The following is a 25,113-nucleotide window of genomic DNA, read 5'->3' as shown; positions in this document are numbered from 1 at the left end:
CGGTCAATGGGTGGGGGGGCGGAACGGCGGCGTTTGCCCGTTTCGTGGGCGCGGTCCGGCCAACGCAGACGTGGCGGGACTGTGCGGGGGGGGGGGGGGGCGGCTGCAGTGGCTGCATGACATCACACGCAGCTGCTGCGGGCCGGGGAGCAACGAGTAGCTCCCGGCCAGCACGCTAAAGCTGCGCTGGCCGGGAGCTACTCCTAAAGTGCAAAAGCATCGCCGCTGTGTGATGCCTTTGCATTTCTGCGGGAAGGGGGGGGGGGGTGGGGCGGCACTGACATGCAGGGCGGGATAGCCCTGTGCTGGGCGTCCCCCCGCTTGTCTATGGACATGATCGTAGGCCTGCAAAACTTTGCAGGGCTATGATCAACTCGGAATGACCCCCAATGCCCCAATTCATCTGGTACAAAATGGGAGCATTGTTGTGAGGAGATATATGCTCTGTTTATGAACTACAAGTGTGTTTCTTGTAAATCTGCCTATTGGAGGTATTTCATAGTGTAAGAGAGATTCTGTAATAATGTGGGTAGAGGAGGGATATCATGAATATCCTTCTGCCATGTATAATATAAATCTCGTCGTGCACGATCCAAATCCGACTCGAGAAGAGAGGCATAAATAAATTTAATGCGGTATCCCATGTCGCTCTTTGACGACAGGAATGATATCAGAGGATTGGAACTGTCACGGCTGGGCATCATTAGTGAGGTGGAGAGTGCATAGTGTCTCGCTTGCAAATACATAAAAAATTGTCTGTTGGGCAAAGAATAACTAGGTGTGAAAAAGTATAAATTGTGCCTCTGGGGTCAAAAATGTCTCTGATGGAGGATATACCCTTTTCCCTCTATGTAAGGAAATGTAAGTTCTCAAGACAAGGCAGGAATTGAGGATTACCCCAAAAAGTAATGAACGGGTATTCAGTATGTTTCCTATTAAATTTATTAAGCGACACCCAGACTGTATACGTGTCAATAAAGAGGATATTCCAAGTAAAATCTTGTGGGAGTCGACGAATCGAGGGATGCAATAAAGCAGCTGGGGAATACAGGTAGAAAAGATGTTCCTCCAAAACGGTGTTCGTGTAAGAGGAGCGCTGTGTGAGCCAGTCGGTAATATACCGAAATAAAGCAGCCCGGGAAAAAGAGCCAATGTCTGGGATGCCAAAACCTCCTTGTGCCTTAGCTAGTTTCAATCTATGAAAGGAGATTCTCGGTCTTTTGCCTACCCAGGCAAATTTGGAAAATAAATGTCTAAATCGTTTAACATCAGACTTGGTAAGTAATAATGGTAGCATCTGAAGTACATATGAAAGCTTAGGAAATGCAACAGTCTTGATCACAGCTATTCTGCCAGACAAAGATAGAGGCAATGGCATACATCCACATAAGTGTCTCTATAGATGTATAAATTGGGGGGAAATTTACAGAGTATAAATCATTTAAGGAGGGAGGAATCACAATTCCTAGGTATTTGAGTGGGGCCGAACTGAGTTTGAATTATATAATGGGAAAAGGCGAGACTTGTCATAATTTACCTTGAAACCAGAGAAGGAGCCAAAATGATCAATAATGTGAGTAATCGCTGGTATTGAGGAAGAGGGGTTAGAGATAAATAAGAGCATGTCATCTGCAAATAAACCAATTTTGGTTTCGTGGGAACGAATATTAATACCGGTATATAAAGATGAAGCACGTAACATGATCGCTAATGGTTCCAGGGCTAGGGCAAACAATAAAGGACATAGAGGACAGCCTTGTCTAGTGCCTCTATTGATATGGACTGGGGAGGAAAGATAATTATTGGATAAAATGTGTGAAGAGGAATTAGAATAAAGAGTTTTAATAACATGGATGAACTCTGCCGAAAGACCAAATTTCCCCATTGTTTAAAAAGGTGATCCCACGTGACTAGGTCAAATGCCTTTTCGGCGTTGAGGGATAATAAAGCATAGGGTTCAGTGGCTACGGAAGACTTCAACCACTGCATCACAGTAAGAATCTTCCTGACATTAACAGCAGAGTGGCGACCCCAGATAAATCCTGTCTGATCTGGGTGAATTATGGAGGGAAGTAAGGTTTTAAGTCGATCCACTAAAATCTTGGTGAACAGTTTGTAATCTGTATTCAACAGAGATATCGGTCTATAGGAACTTGGATTAGTGGGGTCCCTGCCTGGTTTATGCAGGATTCTTAACAGAGCTGAGTTGAAATATTGGGGAGGAGAAGTGCCTTTAAGAAAAAGATTATATATAGAGCAAAGGTGGTGTGCTAATTTAGGAGCTAAAATATTATAATATTCGTTTGAGAGGCTATCAGGGCCAGGGGCCTTTCCTGATTTGAGAGTAGCGATCGCTTTAAGTAATTCTTCCTCAGTGATAGGTGTCAATAGTGGTTGGAAAAGAGTTGTGAGCAGGCAGGGTAAAGAAATTGCAGACCAAAAGGATAACTTCTGAAGTGTATCAATCTGGGGTTGTTTATAAAGGTCAGAATAAAAGTGATGCAGTATATCCAAATGTGGTTGCCTGCAGTCGCTAAGGAATTATCATATCTTTTTAAAGCTTGAATGGCAGAGGGGGTCCTGTGACCCTTCAATAAATTAGAGAACAGTCTACCAGAACAAATACCAAATTTATGAAACCGGGCCTGGGATAGGAATGTAAGCTTTGATTCAATTTGGGAAAAAAGAGAATCAAAAAGTATCTTTTGTTTATTATATGCGTTTTTCGTCTCTAAAGTGGGGTTATGTTTAAAAGCTTGGTACGCCTCCGTCAATTGGGATTGTGCATCTAAATAGAGAGCCTGGGTGTCTTTACGGTGTTGGAAGGTATAAGAAATAATAGAGCCTCTCATCACTGGTTTTGAGGCTTGCCAATACGGCAGTGGTGACTACTCTGCAGTCGCTAAATTGTTATGTTTATAATTCATCCAAGAGGATTCGAGCATATTCCTAAATGTAATAGAATTGGAGAGATGTGCTGGAAATCGCCACTGTCGATTGGGGCCTTTATCAGTAAAAGTGTTAAGAATGGACCAACAAACCGCATGGTCAGACATAGAGATGGGTTCGATGCCGGAGTCGTGTATCCGACCAAATAGTGAGGTGGATATCGGGATATAATCGATCCGTGACTGAGTGCCATGGGCGGCAGACAAACAAGAGTAGTCATGTTCAATCGGATGACACGTCCTCCAGACATCAACCAGATGTAGTTGATTTAATAAATAGGGTATGCCATATTTAGGGGTGGTACATCTCGAAGAGACACGAGTATTCCTATCTAAAATCTGAGAAGCTGTGGAATTAAAGTCACCCGCTAGTATAATATGCTCATGAGAATGTGGGAGTAAGTTAGTCGCTATATATATAAGGGTTGTGGGTTGTATTTGGGGCATAAATATTACAAAGCACAAGTTGTGTACCTTGGATTGTAGAATCAAGAATCAAAAATCTACCCTCAGGGTCCATTTGAGATGAGTGGATCTCAGCAGAGATCTGTTTCCTAACCAGAATAATTACCCCCCGTGCTTTACTGCAGCCAACACGGCCCAACCCAGAGTATTAAGTTTCAATATTTCGGAGGGAATAAGATGGGATTCTTGTAAAAACGCTAAATCAATGTCCAGCCATGACGGGTAAATCAGAATTTTCTTACGTTTTGCAGGTGTATGAAATCCTCCCAGATTAAAAGTGCCAATCTCTAGTCTAGACATAGGAAGCAAACAGGATGAGTATACTCGCAAAGGCAGAACGTCATCCAGGATCAGAGCTGGCCTTAGGCATAGGCAAACTAGGCAAATGCCTAGGGCATTTGGTATGCTTGGGGGCACCAGCAGCTTCTGCTGATTAAAATGATATGCGGCATGCCTATATTCTGTGTGTGACTGCGGCTGTATCTGCATACGAAATGCTACGTTGCAGTGTATTCCTGGAAATCACTGTAATGTAGCATTTTGTATGCAGATACAGCTGCCGTCGCACACAGAATATAGGCATGCTGTATATCATTTTAATCAGCAGAAGCTGCTTGTGCGTCCTAGCCACATAGTAATGCAAATAAGATGCATTTTCATAAACAAAAGGTGCCTGACGGTAGCAGAGCTGCCAGCTGACTCATGCCAGGCATCTCCTGCAGAACTAGCGGCGGTGGTGCTAGGGGGCATCAGCCAAAATCTTGCCTAGGGCATCATGTTGGTTAGGACCGGCTCTGTCCAGGATAGTAGAGGATTCCAGGCAATTGGGGTTAATTTTATAGGCTGTATGTAGAAAGGGAAAAACAGAAAAAAGACAAACTAACATCCACAGAAGACAGGACACACAACGGGAAAAACATTGGGAGAAGAAAGGGGATAAATACACGCAGAGTGCCCTGCAAGAGAGCAAAATCTGCACATTACTACAACTTAACAAAACTCCCATAGAAATATGTATATGTAAAGAAATTCTCCTAACATGGAGAATCAGGTGAGAGTTCCGGGCTTGCCCCAGCCTCCGGTATAAACAGTCATAATGACTGGGGAAAAACAAACAACAGTAGTAAAATAACCAATCTTATGTTGAAATGTGGTAACTGTGCCCTTGCGGCCATAAAAGAAAAGAGAAAATACAATAGGGGGTCCCAAAAAGGGTATCTCCCAACATAGGTAAAGTACAAAGGTAACTGAAACACCTAAAAACAGGTATAATAATAATGTATGGTATAGTGTGATGTAGTTTTGCACTTCACACTATACCATACATTATTATTATACCTGCTATGTTCCCGCCTTGTGAAGGCCGGTCATACCATACATTATTATTATACCTGCTATGTTCCCGCCTTGTGAAGGCCCCATATGTTCCCGCCTTGTGGAGGCCGGTCAAAAATTTGAGCAAATTTTTGACCGGCCTTCACAAGGCGGGAACATATGTGGGTGAATTCCCTCCCAGCCCTCACCACCTCGGCCGAGTAGTCTTGGAATATATAAAGCTTGACACCATTCCAATTTAAGTCCCGTTTACGCCGGGATGCCGACCATATGGCTTCCTTATGAATATAGTTAAGTGCGCGGAAAATAACCGTGCGCGGCCTGCTGGTTGAGGTATCACGCAAGGGGCCAATCCTGTGGGCTCTCTCAACGACCATTCCATCGCATTGATCTTGAAGGTCGAGTAAGTCAGGCAAGGTGGATTGTATGAAGGTAAAAATGGCAGGGCCCTTTAAGGATTCTGAGAGTCCCACTAGCCTGAGGTTGTTACGCATCGAACGATTTTCGAGGTCATCAAGTTTATTTAAAACTTGATAATGTGTTTTCTGCAAAGTGTCAGTTTGTGCCTTTAAGTCGGTGACGTCCTGGAATACTTCTCCAAGGCGGTGTACAGTTGTCAGGACCCTCTTGGAGAGCTGCTTAATCTGGGATTTTATATCCTGAACAGCCTGCGTGACATTAGAGGCATGAGATTCCATGATAGGACTAATGGTGTCCTGTATGGCTTGCACCATTGTGGAATAGGTTATAGGACTCTCAATCACTTGTTGCAACGTGGTGGGAGGCAGAGATGAAGGGGTAACATGCAAGGCTTCAGTGTTCCCCGACCCCTGTGTGTCTGGGAGGGCTGAGCCTCCATCTGTACCCACTACTGGCGCCAGCTTGTGTGCCTGTGCTGGAGGCTGCATCGTGGTGGCCATCTTGGATTCCTCCCTCAGTTTCTGTGAGCGCTGCCGCTGCTGTTTTGCAGGGTCAGGGGCTGCCAAAAAGCGGTCCTTCAGGTGGCTAACTGCTTCCCACACGATCCGGAGCGGGTCAGCGGGGGATACAGGCGGCGACGGTTAAGCTGACAGCGCCAAAACTGGAAGTCGCAAATAATTAAATTTTAACCCCTTCATACAGATACAACGGTGGCTGGGCATAGTGATGAGAGAGATTACCCCCGCCCCCAGAGCAGTCAGGTGTATCTCCTCTCCAGTCTTCTCCTGGAGAGGAGACATTGAAAGTCTGCAAATATACTGTGGAGGTCATTGGAGTACACTGAACTTGTCAAGTTTGTGGAACCAGCTTGAGATGATTTTACCCTGCTGGAAATAGCCATTAGAAAATGAGTAGATTGTGGCCATAAAAGTTTCACATTGTCAGCAACAATACTCAGGTAAGTTGTGGTATGGGGGCGAGGCTCATTTAGTATTAAGGAGCCTAATGTGTCTTCAAAAAACATTTCCCACACTATTATACCATCACCGGCTTTAACTGCTGGTACCAGGCATTACGAATATATGGATTCATGGGGCGGTATTCAAATGATATATCGTGCCCAATCTCCTTTCTAAAATGATCCCCCGTTATTGTGCATATCGCGCCCATAGTAATTAGGTTTAGCTATGTAAAGGGTTGGGTGCCTCGCTACTCCAGGGGTAGTGAGCTGAAATAATGATACCACGCCCCTGAGGGCAGAAACAGAGCAGGTGTGGAAAGGGGTGAAAAGAATTGAATACCGCCCACGATGTGTATACCAAATTCTAACCATCCGCATGTTGCAGTAGACATGAAAATATGTCAGACCAGTTGACACTTCAATTCTACAGCTGTTGAGTTGAGCCTGTACACACTCTCTCTTGGTTTCCAGACAAGAGTGGGACCCGGTGTGGTCTTCTGCTACTGTAACCCATCCACTTCAAGGTTCTAAGGGCCTAATTCAGACCTGATAGCTCCTCTGCGATTTTGCAGGGGGCTGCGATCAGATAGCCACCGCCCATAAAGAGTGAAAACCTGCCCCAAGCAAGTGTGCGAATGCATGTGTACGCCATGCGAAAACCTCGCCAGACAGTGGACATCTGCTAATCCGTTCGCAACTAACTCACTCTAATGATTTTGCCATTCTGTGCATAGCCCAGGACTTACTCCTGCAGTGCGATGCAAACAGGCTCATTGAGGCCAGAACTGACGTCACACACCCTCCCTGAAAATGCTTGGGAACGCCTGCGTTTTTCCTGATACTCCCAGTTAACAGGTAGTTACTACCCCCAAATGTCCGCTTCCTGTCAATCAACTTGCGTACGCCTAGTGCTCTAAAGTTTCGCCCAATTCTTTTGCAGATTGGCCTCACGCGTGCGCATTGCGATCCATACGCATGCACAGTCATTCGATAATCGGCCACTGTGCAATTTCGCACAACAGCGATCAGGTCTGAATTAGGGCTTATGTGTTGTACATTCTGGGATGCTCTTATGCATACGACTGTTCCAACACGTTTTTTTTTTTTTTTTTTTTTTTTTTTTTACTGTCGTCTTGAACTATCCTTTAGAATGTAAGCTCTCATGAGCAGGGCCTTCTTCCCTCGTGTGCTTTTCTGTCTCTTACTTAAACTATCTTCTAATCGATACTCATTTCAATGGCACCAAATCCCTCAGTTTTTTGCCACACTGATACTTATTTCAGTGACATCTGCTGATGCAGCTACAGATGGAGCCACGCTAATTGGGACTCCATCTGTGCGTGGGCGAGCCCGGCGAGGCGGCCCGCCCGGAACGAACGGGACGTACGACGCGCGCCCCTTTCACTTTGAATGGGAGCATCAGCAGCGGGCCGAGGCACAGGCGCGCCTAGGCATGCCGCTCGCCCCCACCTGCGATGTAGCCACGCTCCATCTGTATGTGTATATACCCTGTAATTGTCCTATATTGTCTTAAACTGTAAGTCAATGTTCACTTGTTTTGCTTATTTGTTTATGTGCTCGAGGCACTGTGAATTACTTGTGGTGTCATATAAATAAAGGATAATAAATATTCTGTAACCTCTCTTATTGCTGCCCAATGGATGATTTTTTTTCTTTTCTTCTGCATTCAGTGTAAATTATAGAGACTGTTACGAGTGATAATATCATGAGATTAGCAGTTTCTGAGATAATCAAACCACCCTGTCTGGCACAAGTATCTTTCCCATTGTGTTTGATCTGAACAACAACTGAACTTCTTGACTGTGGGCCTAAAGCTAGCCATACATCAGACCAACTTTTCTCCAACACTCCAAACTTCCAACCATCCAACTTGTCTGTTCAACTAAAACAGTGCCCCATACATCTCACCAACTTTTTACCAATGCTCCACACATCTAACCAACTTTTCATCAGACCAACCAACCTTCCAACTTCTGTCCAACTTGTGATGTCACCGAAGTAGGCGGACAGTGCCTTCCTACAGTTCTTCAGTTTTGTTTTGTTTATTTCATTTCAAAACATGCAGAATTGTCTTTTTTTCAGTGAAACTGGGCTTTTCTTTCACCACCATACATTTATTAGATTTACTCATTTTTATACTGAACTATGGATACCAGCATGGTTGGGCTGCCAAGGCAAATTATATATATATATATATATATATATATATATATATATATATATATATACATACCAGATGTAGATATTCGGCACTCCCAATGTAGTAAAATGTACAGCTTGCCTGGTGCCCTCCTGAGCTTCAAAAAGCAAGCATATCACAAATGATAGGCGGCACTCTAGGACTTTTCAAAAATCAAGAACATACGTGACCCTGTTCTGACAGCTTAACGTTTCAGTTTCGGTCATTTTCAATCCGCCACACTTTGCTGGCGGAATCTAATAAAAATGTAAAAAAAACATGTTTTTTTGGTGTTTTTTTTGGGGGGGTAATAGCATATCTATTTATATTAGAAGGGATTAGGTACTTGGTTTGTCTTTTTTGGAGGCACAAGTATTATTTGTATATTTTGAAAAAGATGATTATTATTATTATTATTATTATTATTATTATTTTTTTTTTAAATGGAATGGGAAAAACCCGAAAAAAAATTGCGTGGGGTCCCCCCTCCAAAGCATAACCAGCCTCGGGCTCTTCGAGCTGGTCCTGGTTCTAAAAATCCGTGGGAAAAACGGACAGGGGATCCCCCGTATTTTTAAAACCAGCACCGGGCTCTGCGCCTGGTGCAAAAAATACGGGGGGACAAAAAGAGTAGGGGTCCCCCGTATTTTTTACACCAGCATCGGGCTCCACTAGCTGGACAGATAATGCCACAGCCGGGGGTCACTTTTATACAGTGCCCTGCGGCCGTGGCATTAAATATCCAACTAGTCACCCCTGGCCGGGGTACCCTGGGGGAGTGGGGACCCCTTCAATCAAGGGGTCCCCCCCCCAGCCACCCAAGGGCCAGGGGTGAAGCCCGAGGCTGTCCCCCCCCATCCAAAGGCTGCGGATGGGGGGCTGATAGCCTTGAGAAAATTGAAAGGATATTGTTTTTTCCAGTAGTACTACAAGTCCCAGCAAGCCTCCCCCGCAAGCTGGTACTCGGAGAACCACAAGTACCAGCATGCGGGAGAAAAACGGGCCCGCTGGTACCTGTAGTTCTAATGGAAAAAAAATACCCAAATAAAAACAGGAGACACACACCGTGACAGTAAAAATTTATTTCACACATGTCGACACACACATACTTACCTATGTTGACACGAAGCAGTCGGGTACCTGAAAATAAAAGATAATTATACTCACCTGATCCAGGGTCCAGATTATAATCCACGTACTTGGCAAAACAATAAAAGATAATTATACTCACCTGATCCAGGGTCCAGATTATAATCCACGTACTTGGCAAAACAACAAACCGAATACCCGGACCAAACGGACTGAAAGGGGTCCCATGTTTACACATGGGACCCCTTTCCACGAATGCAGAGACACCCTGGGGGGCGGGCGGGGGGGGGGGGGGGCTGAATTACCGGTGCGGGCTGGAGCTGGCCCTGGTGGTGGTGAGCGGGAAGGGGTGCTGCGATCTTGGGGGGCAGTGACTGCAGGAGGGGAGCAGAGGTCCCGCGATTGCGGGTGATATGCGGGGGTGCCACGATTGCGGGTGATATGCGGGGGGTGCCGCGATTGCGGGTAAGCTGCGCGGGGTGACGCGATTGCGGGTGATATGCGGGGGGTGCCACGATTGCGGGTGATATGCGGGGGGGGGGGGCGCGATCGCGGGTAAGCTGCGGGGGGTGCCGCGATTGCGGGTGATATGCGGGGGGTGCCGCGATTGCGGGTGATATGCGGGGGGTGCCGCGATCGCGGGTAAGCTGCGGGGGGTGCCGCGACTGCGGGTGATATGCGGGGGGTGCCACGATTGCGGGTGATATGCGGGGGGGGGGGGCCGCGATCGCGGGTAAGCTGCGGGGGGTGCCGCGATTGCGGGTGATATGCGGGGGGTGCCGCGATTGCGGGTGATATGCGGGGGGTGCCGCGATCGCGGGTAAGCTGCGGGGGGTGCCGCGACTGCGGGTAAGCTGCGGGGGGTGACGCGATTGCGGGTAAGCTGCGGGGGGTGCCGCGATTGCGGTTAAGCTGCGGGGGGTGCCGCGACTGCGGGTAAGCTGCGGGGGGTGACGCGATTGCGGGTAAGCTGCAGGGGGTGCCGCGATTGCGGTTAAACTGCGGGGGGTGCCGCAATCGCGGGTAAGCTGCGGGGGGTGCCGCGATTGCGGTTAAGCTGCGGGGGGTGCCGCGACTGCGGGTAAGCTGCGGGGGGTGCCGCGACTGCGGGTAAGCTGCGGGGGGTGCCGCAATCGCGGTTAAGCTGCGGGGGGTGCAGCGACTGCGGGTAAACTGCGGGGGGTGACGTGATTGCGGGTAAGCTGCGGGGGGTGCCGCGATCGCGGGTGGGGTGCGGGGGGTGCCGCGATCGCGGGTGGGGTGCGGGGGTGCCGCAACCGCAGGTGGGGTGCCAGTGATCGGGGGTGGCGTGCGGGGGTGCAGCAATCATGGGTGGAGTGCGGGGGGCGCCGCGATCATGGGGTATCGCGGGAAGGGTGCCACTGCTGGGTGTTCTCCGCTACCACTGCCTGTGGTCTGTTGTGACAGGGGCAGCCCGGCAGCAGTGATGTACTGCCGTAGCTGCCCCTGGTCCTCCTCCCGCTCCGCCGCCGCTGCTGAGGGTCCCGTTGTGACAGGGGCAGCCCGGCAGCAGTGATGTACTGCCGTAGCTGCCCCTGGTCCTCCTCCCGCTCCGCCGCCGCTGCTGAGGGTCCCGTTGTGACAGGGGCAGCCCGGCAGCAGCGATGTACTGCCGTAGCTGCCCCTGGTCCTCCTCCCGCTCCGCCGCCGCTGCTGAGGGTCCCGTTGTGACAGGGGCAGCCCGGCAGCAGCGATGTACTGCCGTAGCTGCCCCTGGTCCTCCTCCCGCTCCGCCGCCGCTGCTGAGGGTCCCGTTGTGACAGGGGCAGCCCGGCAGCAGCGATGTACTGCCGGAGCTGCCCCTGAACCTCCGCCCGGCTCATGGTCCACAGTGCTGCCCAGCAGGCAGTGATGGTGACAGAAGTAGGTGGACACTGCTGGCCAGTGTCCGCCTACTTATCGTTCAGTTCTCCCTACACCTGAACGATTAGTTGGGAAAATCAAACAAGTTTGATTTTCCCAACTAGTTGGACAGACCGTTTCTGGCCGTTTTCTAGGGTGTGGGAGCAAACGGCTGATCATCGTTTGCTCCCACACACTGCCAGATTATCGTTCCAACCAGCCAACTAGTTGGCTGGTTGGAACGATATCTTCCTGATGTATGGCTAGCATTATTCATGATTGCATAGAATTGCACAGCCACAAGGAAGTGGCTTTAAAATGCAAATGTAGCAGATGTCGTCTAATACCCCTTTCACACCAGAAATGCAGGGACAAAACCCGGGAATACTGCCACGGGCTCATGCAGGGACATTCCCGGGTTGGCACCTTTCACACCAGCATTTTGAGCCGAGACATCCTGGGTCTGCACCTTTCATACAGAACCCGGGATGGGCCTTAATTTTAGGTAGAAAGCCATTAGAAATACCCTTTTTAAGGGGCACAAAGATGAGTGGCAAACAGTGGAAACATTTGTACCGTCCTTAAAGAAATGTTAAGTGATTCCTAATATAAATAATTGTACATAAACAAAAGTTTTGGCAAGTTTTTGACTTTGTTTATGGTGCAAAAGAAACCTGTTAAATGCACAGGCATATATAGGTTTCAGCTTGGCATAAAATGCCAACATGTGCGGAGCACAATGCAAACTTAAAATAATAAAATTAACTTTCACACACAAACATGGAAATTGTGGCCTATAACATCACAAAACTGTGTACAAAAATGACAAGTATACATTCCAAAGACTGACTATGGCAGTTGCCTATAGAATTTGTATTCTGGAGATGAAATATTAGGGGTTGGGGTGGGGTTGGGATTATGGTTAGGGGGGGTCATAGTAGTGACCTCGAGAATACGATGGATAACTGTGTTCTGGGACAGGGAGGGCCTGGTTGGGGTGTTTATGTGGGTACATATTGTGGCCCTGATTGTGTGGCAAGAAGCGTTCCATGAACTGAAACTGCCGCTCTTGGTATTGGCTCAAGATGCGTTCTTGGTGTCCAGGGCCGGTGCAAGGTTTCTCGGCGCCCTAGGCAAATCTTCAGCGCAGTCCCCCTCTCCCCCCCCCCCCCCCCCCTTCAATAGCCAGCCCCTCAGGTGGAAATGTGCGGAGGCGGCGTCTTATAAGTTCCAAATAACTGCCTGATAAATGTGAGTTTGTGCCGCGCAAAAGAATATTTTCTTCACATAGAAGTTGACGGCAGATAAGAGCATTATGGCCTATCCAGTCTGTTCCTATGGTTAGAGACTAGAGTATTCAGGATAGGTTAGGGGTTAGTTACTGGATTGGGTTAGGATATTAAGGTGAGGGTATTAGGGTTATGTTAGCAGTCTTAGCTAGGGTATTAGGTTAGTATGGGGGATGGGTTTAGGGTATTAGTAATCAGGGCCGGCTCTAGGCATGTTCCAATAGAGCGGCCGAACAGGGCGCCGCACTTTATGGGCGCCGCTAGCTCTGGCCGCCATATTGGCTGGAGCCTGGAGCACCTGCAGCAAACAGCGATCAGCGTCTGTCCATGATCCATCCATTCCCGGGCCGGCCCGCCTCCTAGTAGTGTAGCGTAGCCTATCAACAACAGCAGTGGGCGGCTGACTGTGTGTGTGCAGTGTGCTGCCCTGGCTGTGCCGATGACTCATTATGAGGGGAAGTGCTGTGGGCGGGCCGCGGACTGAATCAAAACTACCCTGTATGCACGCTCTGCGGCGGCAGCGGCACCGGCGTCTGACAGGTATTGGGGGGGGGGGGGGGGGGTGTGTGAATCATTTATGGATGGCACTGTGGGGGCATTTATCTGGCACTGTGGGGGCATTTATGTAGCACTGTGGGGTCATATCTGGCACTGTGGGGTCTTTTATCTGGCACTGTGGGGCATTTATCTGGCACTGTGGGGGCATTTCTGTATCTGGCACTGTAGGGGCATTTATGTAGGGACATATCTGGCACTGTGTGGCCATTTATGTATCTGGCATTGCTGGGGGGCATGACATGTGTTGCTGGCACTGCTGGGGGCATATCTGGCACTGTGGGGGCATTTATCTGGCACTGTGGGGGCATTTATGTAGCACTGTGGGGTCATATCTGGCACTGTGGGGGCATTTATGTAGCACTGTGGGGGCATTTATCTGGCACTGTGGGGGCATTTATCTGGCACTGTGGGGGCATTTCTGTATCTGGCACTGTAGGGGCATTTATGTAGGGACATATCTGGCACTGTGTGGCCATTTATTTATCTGGCATTGCTGGGGGGCATGTCATGTGTTGCTGGCACTGCTGGGGGGCATGTCATGTGTAGCTGGCACGGCTGGGGATCATATCATGTAGTGTTCCCGCTAGGCGTCTGTGGCTAGGCAATGTGTCTAACGTGCTCTGCCTGGCGCAAAGTGTCTAACGTGCTCTGCCTGGCGCAAAGTGTCTAGGAGGTTCTACCTGGTGCAGTGTGTATTAACTGCACTACTGTGTGGTGTAATGCGAATTGCCACTATTATGTGGCCACGCACCTTCCCCACGAAGCAACGTCCCTACATTTTTGATGCCTTCGGCGCGCACTGTCCATGCTTTACCATGTAGGTAAATGAGCACCAAACATTACAGTATGTACATCATTTTGCCCTCCTAACTTAAAAATGTGCCCTCCCTGCCCTAAAAAGTGAACACTATCGTGTAGCTGGCACTGCTGGGGGGCATATTGTGTGTAGCTGGCACTGCTGGGGGGCATATCATGTCTATCTGGCACTGCACAGTGTGTATCTGGCACTATACTGGAGACATTGTGTGTAAGGAACACTACTGTGGCTGTTATGTGTAAGGCTGCTAATTGTGTGCGTAGAGGGGGTGTGAAAACATATTTATTTATAGTCTAATAATATGAAGTTATGAGACCACGCCCACTTTCCAAGAGGCCACGCCCACTACATGTTTTCGCTCAGGGTGCTAGTAGGCCTGGAGCCGGCCCTGTTAGGAATAGGTTATTATTGTTGGTTTATCAGTTTGGGTTAAGGTACTAGGGTTAGGGGTTCTGATTAGGGAGACATTGATAGATAGATACTGTATACTCCTGTACTATTTGGCGCCACTCCATGCATTTAAAAAAACGCAGAAATAGCTTACAATGTTTTCAGATGATTTAATATTGTATCTTTAGCATTGCATCTATTCCCCCAAGATGCAATATTAAAGCATCTAAAATGTTGAAAAGCTATCTCTGCGTATGTGTAGAATGTGTGGAATTGACAATTCCAAGGAGGGCACCCAGGTACATGCAAAAGTGGAGTGCCTGTCTTTTCTGCTCGCTTTATATATATCACTCTGAGTCTAGCAGATCTGTGAAAGAAATCAGCTTTTAATTATCAATGATTCGGGGACTGTATTCCCATCTTCAGGATACACTGCAAATGTTAATAATTAAACACTGATTACTGCACTGACTTGCAAGACTCCGAGTATGTGTGTATATGTATGTATGTGTATATATATATATATATATATATATATATATATATATATATATATATATTATATAATCCAAGGAAGGCAGCAACACTGCGGGATTTGTTGTGCTGAAAAAATTGTATCAAAAGTTACACAAGCATGGTGTAACGTGTAATACAATTTTTTCATCACAACAAATCCTGAAGTGCCGCTGCCTTCCTTGGATTATATATATACAACTTTGTGGAGGGCACCTGGTAACATAATTTATTTGGGAGGGCCAAATATACGTTCTTGATATATATAGATATATACACACACAGTATATCCTTCCAAAGTAGCGGCACTCCAACCATATAATAAGGCTTTCTGGTAATCAGTTTATAGTCAATGTTTCAAGAACATGATGAAAGTGCCAAAACATTAGTGCATTGAAACGTTGACTACAAGCTGACCACCAGAAAGTCTTGTTACAGTGTATGCTTGGAGTGCTACTATTGGGAAAGTTACTGTGTTATGGAGTGGGGGAGGGGGGGGGGGGGAGAGAGAATACACAGACTGCACACAGTCACACTACACAACACACACATACTATACATATATACACGCATATATATAGTGCACACATACCTGGCGATACAGAGGGGAGACACTGCCAGCTAACTGGGACTTGTGAGGACATGAGAGAGCTGCTGCTGTTGCTGTTCATACACCGCAGCTACCACTCTCTGCTGGCTGGCTTGACTACCAAGAGTTTCCTGCAGAGGAAGCTGCGTTCGCGATCGCGTCTTTTCCCCAGTCTTCGGGTGACTGGTCAGGGGAAGGAAGCGGTGGGACGAGCGCCAAGGCAGAAGGGAGAGGCGGTGTCAGGACACAGACATGCTGCTCCACTACAGCCCCCACCCGGCAGATCCGACCCAGGGTGAGCATGGAGCAGGTGTCTCACATTCCTCCCGGTCAGCGCAACACACATCATCCTGGCTGTCACTCACTATTTCATTCTGCTCAGCGTTGCCGCCCCTCAAGTGACGCCGCCCATAGGCAGCTGCCTAAAGCTGCCTAGTGGTGGCGCCGGCCCTGTTGGTGTCCCATTATCTGTGTAATGAAGGATTGCTGCAGCTCTCTTTCTGCCTCTATAAAACGGAGTTGGCGGGCATCCTCCTGGTGCTGCATGTTGGTATCCATGTCGCGCAGTTCTGCAACCAGTACAGAGGTCATTGCCCATGCAGCAAGCTCCACTTTGGTGGCTCTACGTCTCCTCTTGGGAACTGTATATACTGCAAGGGGAATAAAAGGGCATATAAGAACAAGCAGTGTTGTTTTTGTACGCGTTTGGGGCCTCCTACCACCTTCACTAGATACACTGTAAATTCTACAGAATAAACTTAATTGTTGGCGGTTATGGTGTCATAAGCAAGCACATATACGTACTATTGGTGCGCATCACAGGAGGATTTGGCTGGAGTGTCGCATCCACATTTGTTTCCTGCCCAATCACAGCTTCCGCACTGATGTCGGGTATATTGTCATCAGTCTGGTTGACATATGAGTCCAGATCGGGGTGGCCAGGGTCATCTGGGAATAGTATGGGCGATGATGATGGTGGGCCACTTTCCATGCTGGACTCACTAAACTAAGACAAAATCTGCTTCAAGCGCCTATATTTACAGAGAAATCTATTTAAATAACACCAAAAGCGCTGCCTTATAAGGCACTGTGCATGTGCCTTAAATTGTATACAAGGAAGAAAAAGAAAAAAGGCTGCGCTTATAGTGTCATTAATATAACAAAGTTGTGGAGAGCTGATAACCAAGGAAAATATAGAAAAATGTTTTTTATTAAAATAATAACACACCAGTAAAACTTTATACACAATATATAGAAAATTATAAAGTTAAATATGCTCTGAAGGAACCGTACATAGTTACAATAAACTAGACATAGTATCTTCAAATCAGTTTGTTATTCTGATGTCTAAAATCATTCAATAGATACAATAGAAACTGGCAACAATGTTTAAGAATGTAAAGTTATTGTAACTGCTCACTGAAACTGTATCACTCTAATATTAGGTGTCCTGCAGGCTTTCTTGTAAAGAGCAGAGATGAATGATGTTAAGAAATTCTCACATAATGGAAGTCCCGGCTGCAAATAAATTAATATATATGAAAATATATATAGTTACCTCTCCTGGGCTAATTACACCGAGCATCCTCGGTGAAGTCCACTAGAGCCCACTGATTTATCTTAAAAGAGAGAGAACAACACAGTTCTTCTAGGCTGTAATTGCTCCTGTGTGTTAATTGGTATCCGGACTCCAGGTCGACAACAAAAAGGTCCTTGGATGAGTTTTAAGTTCATTCTGTCTAGAACGGATTGTCTGAATAAATTGTTAGTCAAATAAAAAGGCATTGACATAGTTTAACCCATCTCCAAGACTAGGTTGTAGTGATAATCCTAGAAGATTAATCTCTGTAAATTCTGAGGCATTACAAACCCTTAAGGCCCAGAGCCGGCCATAGGCATAGGCAAACTAGGCAATTGCCTAGGGCGTTTGATATGCCTAGGGGCATCATCAGCTTCTGCTGATTAAAATGATATGCGACATGCCTATATTCTGTATGTAGCATTTCATATGCAGATACAGCCACAGTCTCACACAGTATATTGGCATGCTGCATATCAGTTTAATCAGCAGAAGCTGTTTGGGCATCCTAGCCACATAGCAATGCAAATAAGATGCATTTTCATAAAAAAAAAGTGCCCGACGTTAGTATTGATGCAAGATTTGTGAGGACACATCTGTATCCAAGCAGAGGCAGAGGTCACAGTGTTAGTGGAAGTGTGAGTGCTGTGTGCATGTGAGAGGGTTGGTTGTGCAGTAGTGTTCAGAATATGTGTAAGGAGCATTATGTGTGTCATGTAAAAATGCATTAATAATGTGCAACATATGTGTAAAGGGCCACTATGTGTGTCATTAAGTGTATAAGGGCATTAATAATGTGCGGCATATGTGTAACAGGGTACTAATGTATGTGTGTCATTATGTGTATAGGGGCACTAATAATGTGCAGCAAATGTGTAGGGGGCACTATGTGTGTCATTATGTGTATAAGGGCATTAATAATGTGCGGCATATGTGTAAGGCACATTATGTGTAAAAGGGCATTAATAAAGGTTGTTATAATGTGTAAGGTGCATTATGTTTATAAGGACATTAATGTGTCTCATATGTGTAAGGGGCATTACTGTGTGGAATTGTGTATAAATGCATTACTAATGTGTGGCATTATGTGTATAAGGTGCTCTACTATGTGGCGTTGCAAATAGAAAGGGCACTACTGTGTCGTCTAATGTGAATAAAGAGCAATAAGGTGTGGTGTAATGTGAATAAGGAGCAATTCAGTGTGATGTAATGTGAATAAGGGGCTCTACTGTGAGGAGTAACGTTTATAAGGTAAAGTGATACTACTGTGGGATGTAATATGAATTATGGACACTATCACAAGATAAAATGTGAATAAAGTTGCAGTACTGTGTGGCGTAATTGTAATTGGGGTTACTATTGTGTGGCCATGCCCCTTCCCAGCAAGAAGATGCCCCTTTTTGGGCTGTGCGTCAAATGTGCGAACTGTTCCTATTTAAAATATAGGGGGTACAAGGACTGCTATGGGTGAGGGGTAATGGTGCTGGGAAAGATGTGCAAGGTCAGAGGCAGAACCAGCGGTGGTGCTAGGGGGCACCAGCCAAAATCTTGCCTAGGGCATCATATTGGTTAGGGCCGGCTCTGTTAAGGCCCATATAGACGGGCCGATGTGGGAGAGATGTGTGCTGAGCGAACCGCTCAGCACACATATCTCCCGCTGCTCAGCACAGAGCGATCTGTGCTGAGCGTGCGGGGGGAGACGGGGGGGGGGGGGGGCGCTCATTTCACCCAGCGGGTGAAGTGAGCGACCCGCTAGATTGGCCTGCACGGCAGGCCAATCTAGCACCAGCGATAGCGATGCGCGGGGCTGCGCATCGCTATCGCTGTTAGGGCTACACACGGAGCGATCTTGCTGAAAATCTGAGCAATCTAGTCAGATTGCTTAGATTATCGCTCCGTGTGTACCCCCCTTAAAAAAAACGGTCACACCAGTGGCGGAACAAGCAAGCGGTGGGCCCAGGTGCGACAAAATGCTTTGGGCCCCCCCCCCATCCAAGTCCACCCCAGGGGCAGTGCGCGCCGTAGGCGCGCGCAAAAATACATAGTGGCGTGGCTTCGTGGGGAAGGGGTGTGGCCACAAAATAATACCAACACAGTAGTCTCCATTATTCAAATTACGCCGCACAGTAGCACCACTACACCAGGTAGAGACCCTTTTACACCTTACAGCGAACAGATTCCTCTTTTTACACATTACAGCAGACAGCGTGCCCTTTTTACACATAACGGCAGACCGCGTGCCCTTGTTACACATTACGGCAGACAGCGTGCCCTTTTTACACATTACAGCAGACAGCGTGCCCTTGTTACACATAGCGGCAGACAGCGTGCCCTTTTTACACATTACGGCAGACAGCGTGCCCTTGTTACACATTACGGCAGACCGCGTGCCCTTGTTACACATTACGGCAGACAGCGTGCCCTTGTTACACATTACGGCAGACAGCGTCCCCATTTTTACACATTACGGCAGGCAGATTCCCCATTTTTACACATAGCAGCAGGCAGATTCCCCATTTTTACACATAGCGTCAGGCAGTCCCCCTGTCTTACACATAGCGTCAGGCAGTCCCCCTTTTTTACACATTACGGCAGGCAGATTCCCCTTTTTATACATTGCGTCGGGCAGATTACCCCTTTTTACACATAGCGGCAGGCAGTCCCCCATTTTTACACATTGCGGCAGGCTGATTCCCCCTTTTTACACATTGCGGCAGGCAGTCCCCCCTTTTTACACATTGCGGCAGGCAGTCCCCCCTTTTTACACATTGCGGCAGGCAATCCCCCCTTTTTACACATTGCTGCAGGCAGTCCCCCCTTTTTACACATTGCTGCAGGCAGTCCCCCCTTTTTACACATTGCGGCAGGTATGCCCCCCTTTTTACACATTGCGGCATGTAGTCCCCCCTTTTTACACAGTGCAGCAGGTAGTCCCCCATTTTTACACAGTGCGGCAGGTAGTCCCCCATTTTTACACATTGAGGCAGGCAGGCACAAGAAAGAAGGAAAGAAAGAAAGAAAGAAAGAAAGAAGAATTATACTTACCCTCTCCGCTGGCTCAGGCTCCTCGGTGCAGCGTCAGAGACGATTCCCGGGCTGGAGAGAAGGAGGAGGATGGAGGCTGAGAAGGGAGCCGCAGCAGCGCTGTGTTACTGGTGGAGGCGCTGCTGCTGCTGCCCCTCTGCTTCCCTATAGGCTGTTCTCGGAAGACAGCCTATAGGGAAGCAGAGGGGCAGCAGCGCCTCCACCAGTAACAAAGCGCTGCTGCGGCTCCCTTCTCAGCCTCCCTCCTCCTCCTTCCCCCGTCTGTAGTACCACTGCTCCTCTCCTCTCTTCGCCGGGCGGCTGTGCGCTGCGGGCAGCGGTTGCCCGCAGCGCACAGCGGCATGTAATGAGTCAGTTTGACTCATTACATGCTTGGGCCCCTGGACAGAGGCGGGCCCCAGTGCAGTGCACTGCCTGCACTGCCGGTAGTTCCGCCTCTGGGTCACACTGCTGAATTTCTGACACTGGAAACAATGGGACTAATTCAGAGTTGATCGTAGATGTGCTAAATTTACTCTGACATGAGGGGGGATCCCCAGCACAAGGCTAGTCCGCCCCGCATGTCAGGCCCTACCCCCCTTCCCCCTGCACAAGTACAAAAGCATCGCACAGCGGCGATGCTTTTGTACTTGGCAAGTAGCTCTCTACCTGCACAGCTCCTGCGCGCTGGCAGGGAGGTACTCGTTGCATCGGCTGCGTAACATCACGCAGCCGCCGCAGCTCGCCCCCCCACACGGTCCCCCTGCATTGCCCGGACCGCGACCCAAAATGGCGGCCCAACGCCACCGGCCTGCCCCCTCCCGCCCAGCGAACGCCTGTGCCTGTCAGTCAGGCAGAGGTGATCACAGGGCTGAGATGCTGATAGCATGTCTGGCATGCACACGCGCACTGCGGTGCATGCGCAGTTCAGACCTGATCGGCCGCTGTGTGAATACGCACAGCAGCGATCAGGTCTGAATTAGCCCCAATGTTCTATTTCTATGATGCAGTTGTACGTTTATTGTACACACTGTATGGGGACCAACTGATGTGATCTTTGCCCTAAGCCCACTGATGCATTTTGCACTGGTTCAATTTAATGCTTGGGCAAAATGGTTCTGTTATGATTGGTCGACCATGTTAAGGTCGACTGTCATTAGGTCGACCACTATTGGTCAACATTGACATGGTCGACATGGACAAATAGTTGGCACATGAAAATGGTCAACACAGGACATGTCGATACATGAAAAGGTCGACATGGATTTTTTTACTGTTTTTGGTGCAATTTTTTCTGTAACATGACCAGGAACCCCAATTAGTGTACCGTGTCCCCTTGCATGGCTTGCAAGGGACCCAGACCATGCACTTTCTTATGGCTATCTAAACCTCTGTGGTGGCTGGCTACACCCCCTCTGGGCCTCTGCAACTGCATCACCCCGGTTTCCCTTTCATGCCCCAGTCCGACACTGCTTCACCCTCTACCTCTCCCCTATGTCACTATCTCCCCATCACCCTCTCTCCCCATCATCCTCTACCTCACCCACTGCCTCCCCCTGGTGTCACCCACTTCCTCCCCCTATCACCTATTCCCTGGCCTCACCCACTGCCTCTCAGTCATCCTCTGCCTTTCCCCTGCATCACCATCTCCCCATCACCTCTCTCTCCTGTCACCCTCTGCCTCTCCAAGGCTCCACCTTCTCCCTGTCATACGAATGCAGCATTCCTTTGAGGCCACACCCCTTGTTGTGAGACTATGCCTACCTTATCCACCCCCACTCTTCCCCTGTCATTTTGTTCTGGATCCGCCCCTGCACACACATACTGTAAAAATGCATGTACACATTCAAATTTTGAAATGCAATGCTGAGAATTAAAACTGCACCACTGACTCTTATTTGCCCCATTTTATATAAAAATATTGGATAACTAACATCCTTTGTACTTATAAATAGACTACAATACATATGGAGAGTAATCGGCAACAAATTACAGGTCTTTACTAGCATCGGTAATGGATACTGTTGATACATGTTATATATCTAGATTTTCTGCGTTTTTGCACCTTTTACAATATCATCTACTGACCTGAATGAGTGCTAAATTCTACACTTGATCCTTACAGCCATGCCATTTGCTTTCTGTACAAGAGAGAGGCTGCCATGGACGGAGTTTGCCGAATCAGCCGAAAATGGAATCACTACCAAATTCTGCCAGGAGGTAAGAACATTGCTGATTACTATGATCAGGTCATTAATTCCTTATAAAGATCTTCTAATGTTTATTATTTACTCATGAGTGCATAGGCAAACATGGGGGGAAAGGGGGGGGGGGGGATTTGTCCTGGTTCGTCCCATTTCCGCACACCATGACCACAATAGCAATAGTATATTTATAATTTTAATAGCGCTGTATGTTTTCAGGATCTCCTGCGTATCACAAATGAAATAATTAGCACCATCTGTGAATCTTTTAAAATGTGTCAGCATGTAATGAATACACCTGTGCACCAGCTAGGAGATCTAAAACCTAGGATTTAGGGGTATACGTTTAATTTGCCGGCTCGCGGGATCCCGGCGTTCAGGAGACCAACGCCAGAATACCGACAGCTGGCAATGCCGGCAGCCAGAATACCGGCACAACAGGACTATTCCCACTCTGTGGGTGTCCATGACACCCATAGAGTGGGAATAGAAACTGTGGCACGTGCAGCAAGTTACTGAGCCCACAGCATGGCGCGTGGCCAGTGCAGTGAGCCTGTGAGGGGACACTGCGCTCGTCCCGCTGCTGGTATACTGGCAGGCAGGATGCCACTGTCGGTATATTGACGGCCGGCATCTAGTTGATCATACTGAACTCGATTTAAGGTTACACTTCTATTAACCAGCAATATTGTTAATTCTAATACTGTATAACGGGGGTAATTCCAAGTTGATCGCAGCAGGATTTTTGATAGCAATTGGGCAAAACCATGTGCACTGCAGGGGAGGCAGATATAACATGTGCAGAGAGAGTTAGATTTGGGTGGGTTATTTTATTTCTGTGCAGGGTAAATACTGGCTGCTTTATTTTTACACTGCAAATTAGATTGCAGATTGAACTCACCCCACCCAAATCTAACTCTCTCTGCACATGTTATATCTGCCGCCCCTGCAGTGCACATGGTTTTGCCCAACTGCTAAAAAATTTCCTGCTGCTATCAACTTGGAATTACGCCCAACATACACTATCCAGTTTATAAGGAGACCACTGTGTACATGTATGACCAGGTTCTTTGGCCACGCCAGTTTTCCACATAGTAAGGGACTTGAATTCTGGAGTAGTGCCCACATCTGGAAAGAAGCATTCAGCTCAGACAGGCTGGACCTATTGCTGCATCTCATGGCTTTCTGCGACTGTTGGTCCTGTAAATGTCTGCTGTATGTTATATACAGCACTTTGTATGAGGCAGGTGATAACTGGTAAAGTGCAAATTATGCCCACTTCATAGTCACAGGATGGCCGCACTTTATCTAAAATCAAGCATTTAAAATCCTGCGTTTGACGCTGGAGTTATATGTTTAAAGCTAAGAAAGGTCTAATTTTTTGTTTACTTACATATTTGGAGTATGAAATAATTGCATTGAAAGAAGATTATTGTAGTGTTCAGGGCTTGAGGACTCAGTTGTGTTCATACCTTTACTGTTTTCTTAAAGGGAGTTAAACCATACCTTCTAACTACACAAGCCTAGAGAGTGTGCTTCTAATTATTATTATTATTATTATTATTATTATTATTATTATTAACTAGTAAATGTACCCAGTGTGGGATTCCACTGCCGGGATCCTGGCGCCGGTATGTTGACTGCCGGTCAAGCATACCACACCATCTGAATTTATTTTTCTCCAAATAAGATCACACTTGCCTCATTTTGCTGATCTCAGAGAAGGAGGTCCAGGGTGCTAATGTATGTGGGATGTTTGGTGACACAATTTGCATCATTACAGTACTGCGCCACTGTAAAGTGCTGGGCGGAGTATAATCTCCAGCCCCACCCCCTATTGTGACATTTCCCAGTCTCCTAGACAATGCAGGGGAGTAGGAAAGTATGATTCTGTCAGGGCACTGCATTAAAGACAGGGGGCGAGTAGTATTTAGTGGAATATTATGGGAGCAGTATATTTCTCCAGCAGGGTCCACAGGTTATCCACAGGATAACAATGGGATATGATGGAGCAACAGCGGATTGGCACCAAACGATCACAAGCTTTCAGGCCTCCCAGGATGCAACGGGCCCATATATCCCCGCCCACTGGCTCAGGCAAATCAGGTTTTAGTGCGGCAGGATCCGGACCATGGTCAGAGGGCTGCTGTTCTAGGCAGCCCTAAGCTTTCTTATTTTATTTTTATAGTCTTAATATGTTTTTGAGCGATCTTTCTTAACAGCGTCTTATACGCATATTGGAAAGAGTCGCTCCAACAACTCTCCGCCGGGTCGCAACAACGCTTACCCATGTGTACAGTGCTATCTCGGCGGCCGTCTGTGTTGGATATACTAGCAGGTCCAGCAGACATGACCGGGCTGTGGCCGGAGCATGGGGAGAAGGTAAGGCATCGGTTCCCCGTAGTTGGGGAATACGGACACGGCCGCACTGTATTGGAAGGAGTCTACCAAACAGTAGCTGACGCGCCGCCACCACGGGTGCTCCAGTACTAGGTCTTAGGCGTCTGTATGGCTGGTGCGTCTGTATGCACAGTGCGTCTGTGTTCACTTAAAGTTCCTGAAGCAGCGGTGTACACTAGTAGCATCTGGATCCACTCAGTGTTCGCTAACGTATTGATCGATCTTGGAAGTGAGGTGAGTCTTCCTGTATCCCACTCTACCGAGTACGGGTTATACAGCACTAAATTTCTATCTACTTTTTTCAGTATGAATAGTTAAGTTTAAGTGCCTATTGCATATGAGTCTGTGTACATTACTGTGGTTTTCTTCCCAATGCGTCTGAATACATTAAGATCTGTATAAAACAAAATTCAGTAATATGTACTCCTACATACTATAAAATATGTTTGTAGTTGATTATGTGCTCATA

The 25,113-nt window shown here is 47.6% G+C and overlaps 1 protein-coding gene across 2 annotated transcripts in view; it reads left to right on the top strand.

Annotated features, from left to right (window-relative positions):
• Positions 1-25,113, top strand: part of UPB1 (beta-ureidopropionase 1) — a 129,707-nt gene that overhangs the window by 22,425 nt on the left and 82,169 nt on the right. For both annotated transcript variants that reach the window (XM_063913039.1, XM_063913038.1), the window contains exon 4: positions 22,166-22,260. In XM_063913039.1, the coding sequence (XP_063769109.1) occupies positions 22,166-22,260 (95 nt within the window). The remainder of the gene's footprint in view (positions 1-22,165; positions 22,261-25,113) is intronic.

This window comes from Pseudophryne corroboree, chromosome 1 (assembly GCF_028390025.1).
Source record: "Pseudophryne corroboree isolate aPseCor3 chromosome 1, aPseCor3.hap2, whole genome shotgun sequence".
Lineage (NCBI taxonomy): Eukaryota > Metazoa > Chordata > Amphibia > Anura > Myobatrachidae > Pseudophryne > Pseudophryne corroboree.
The sequence above is the reverse complement of the archived record's forward strand: the minus strand, read 5'-3'. Positions and strand labels throughout refer to the sequence as shown.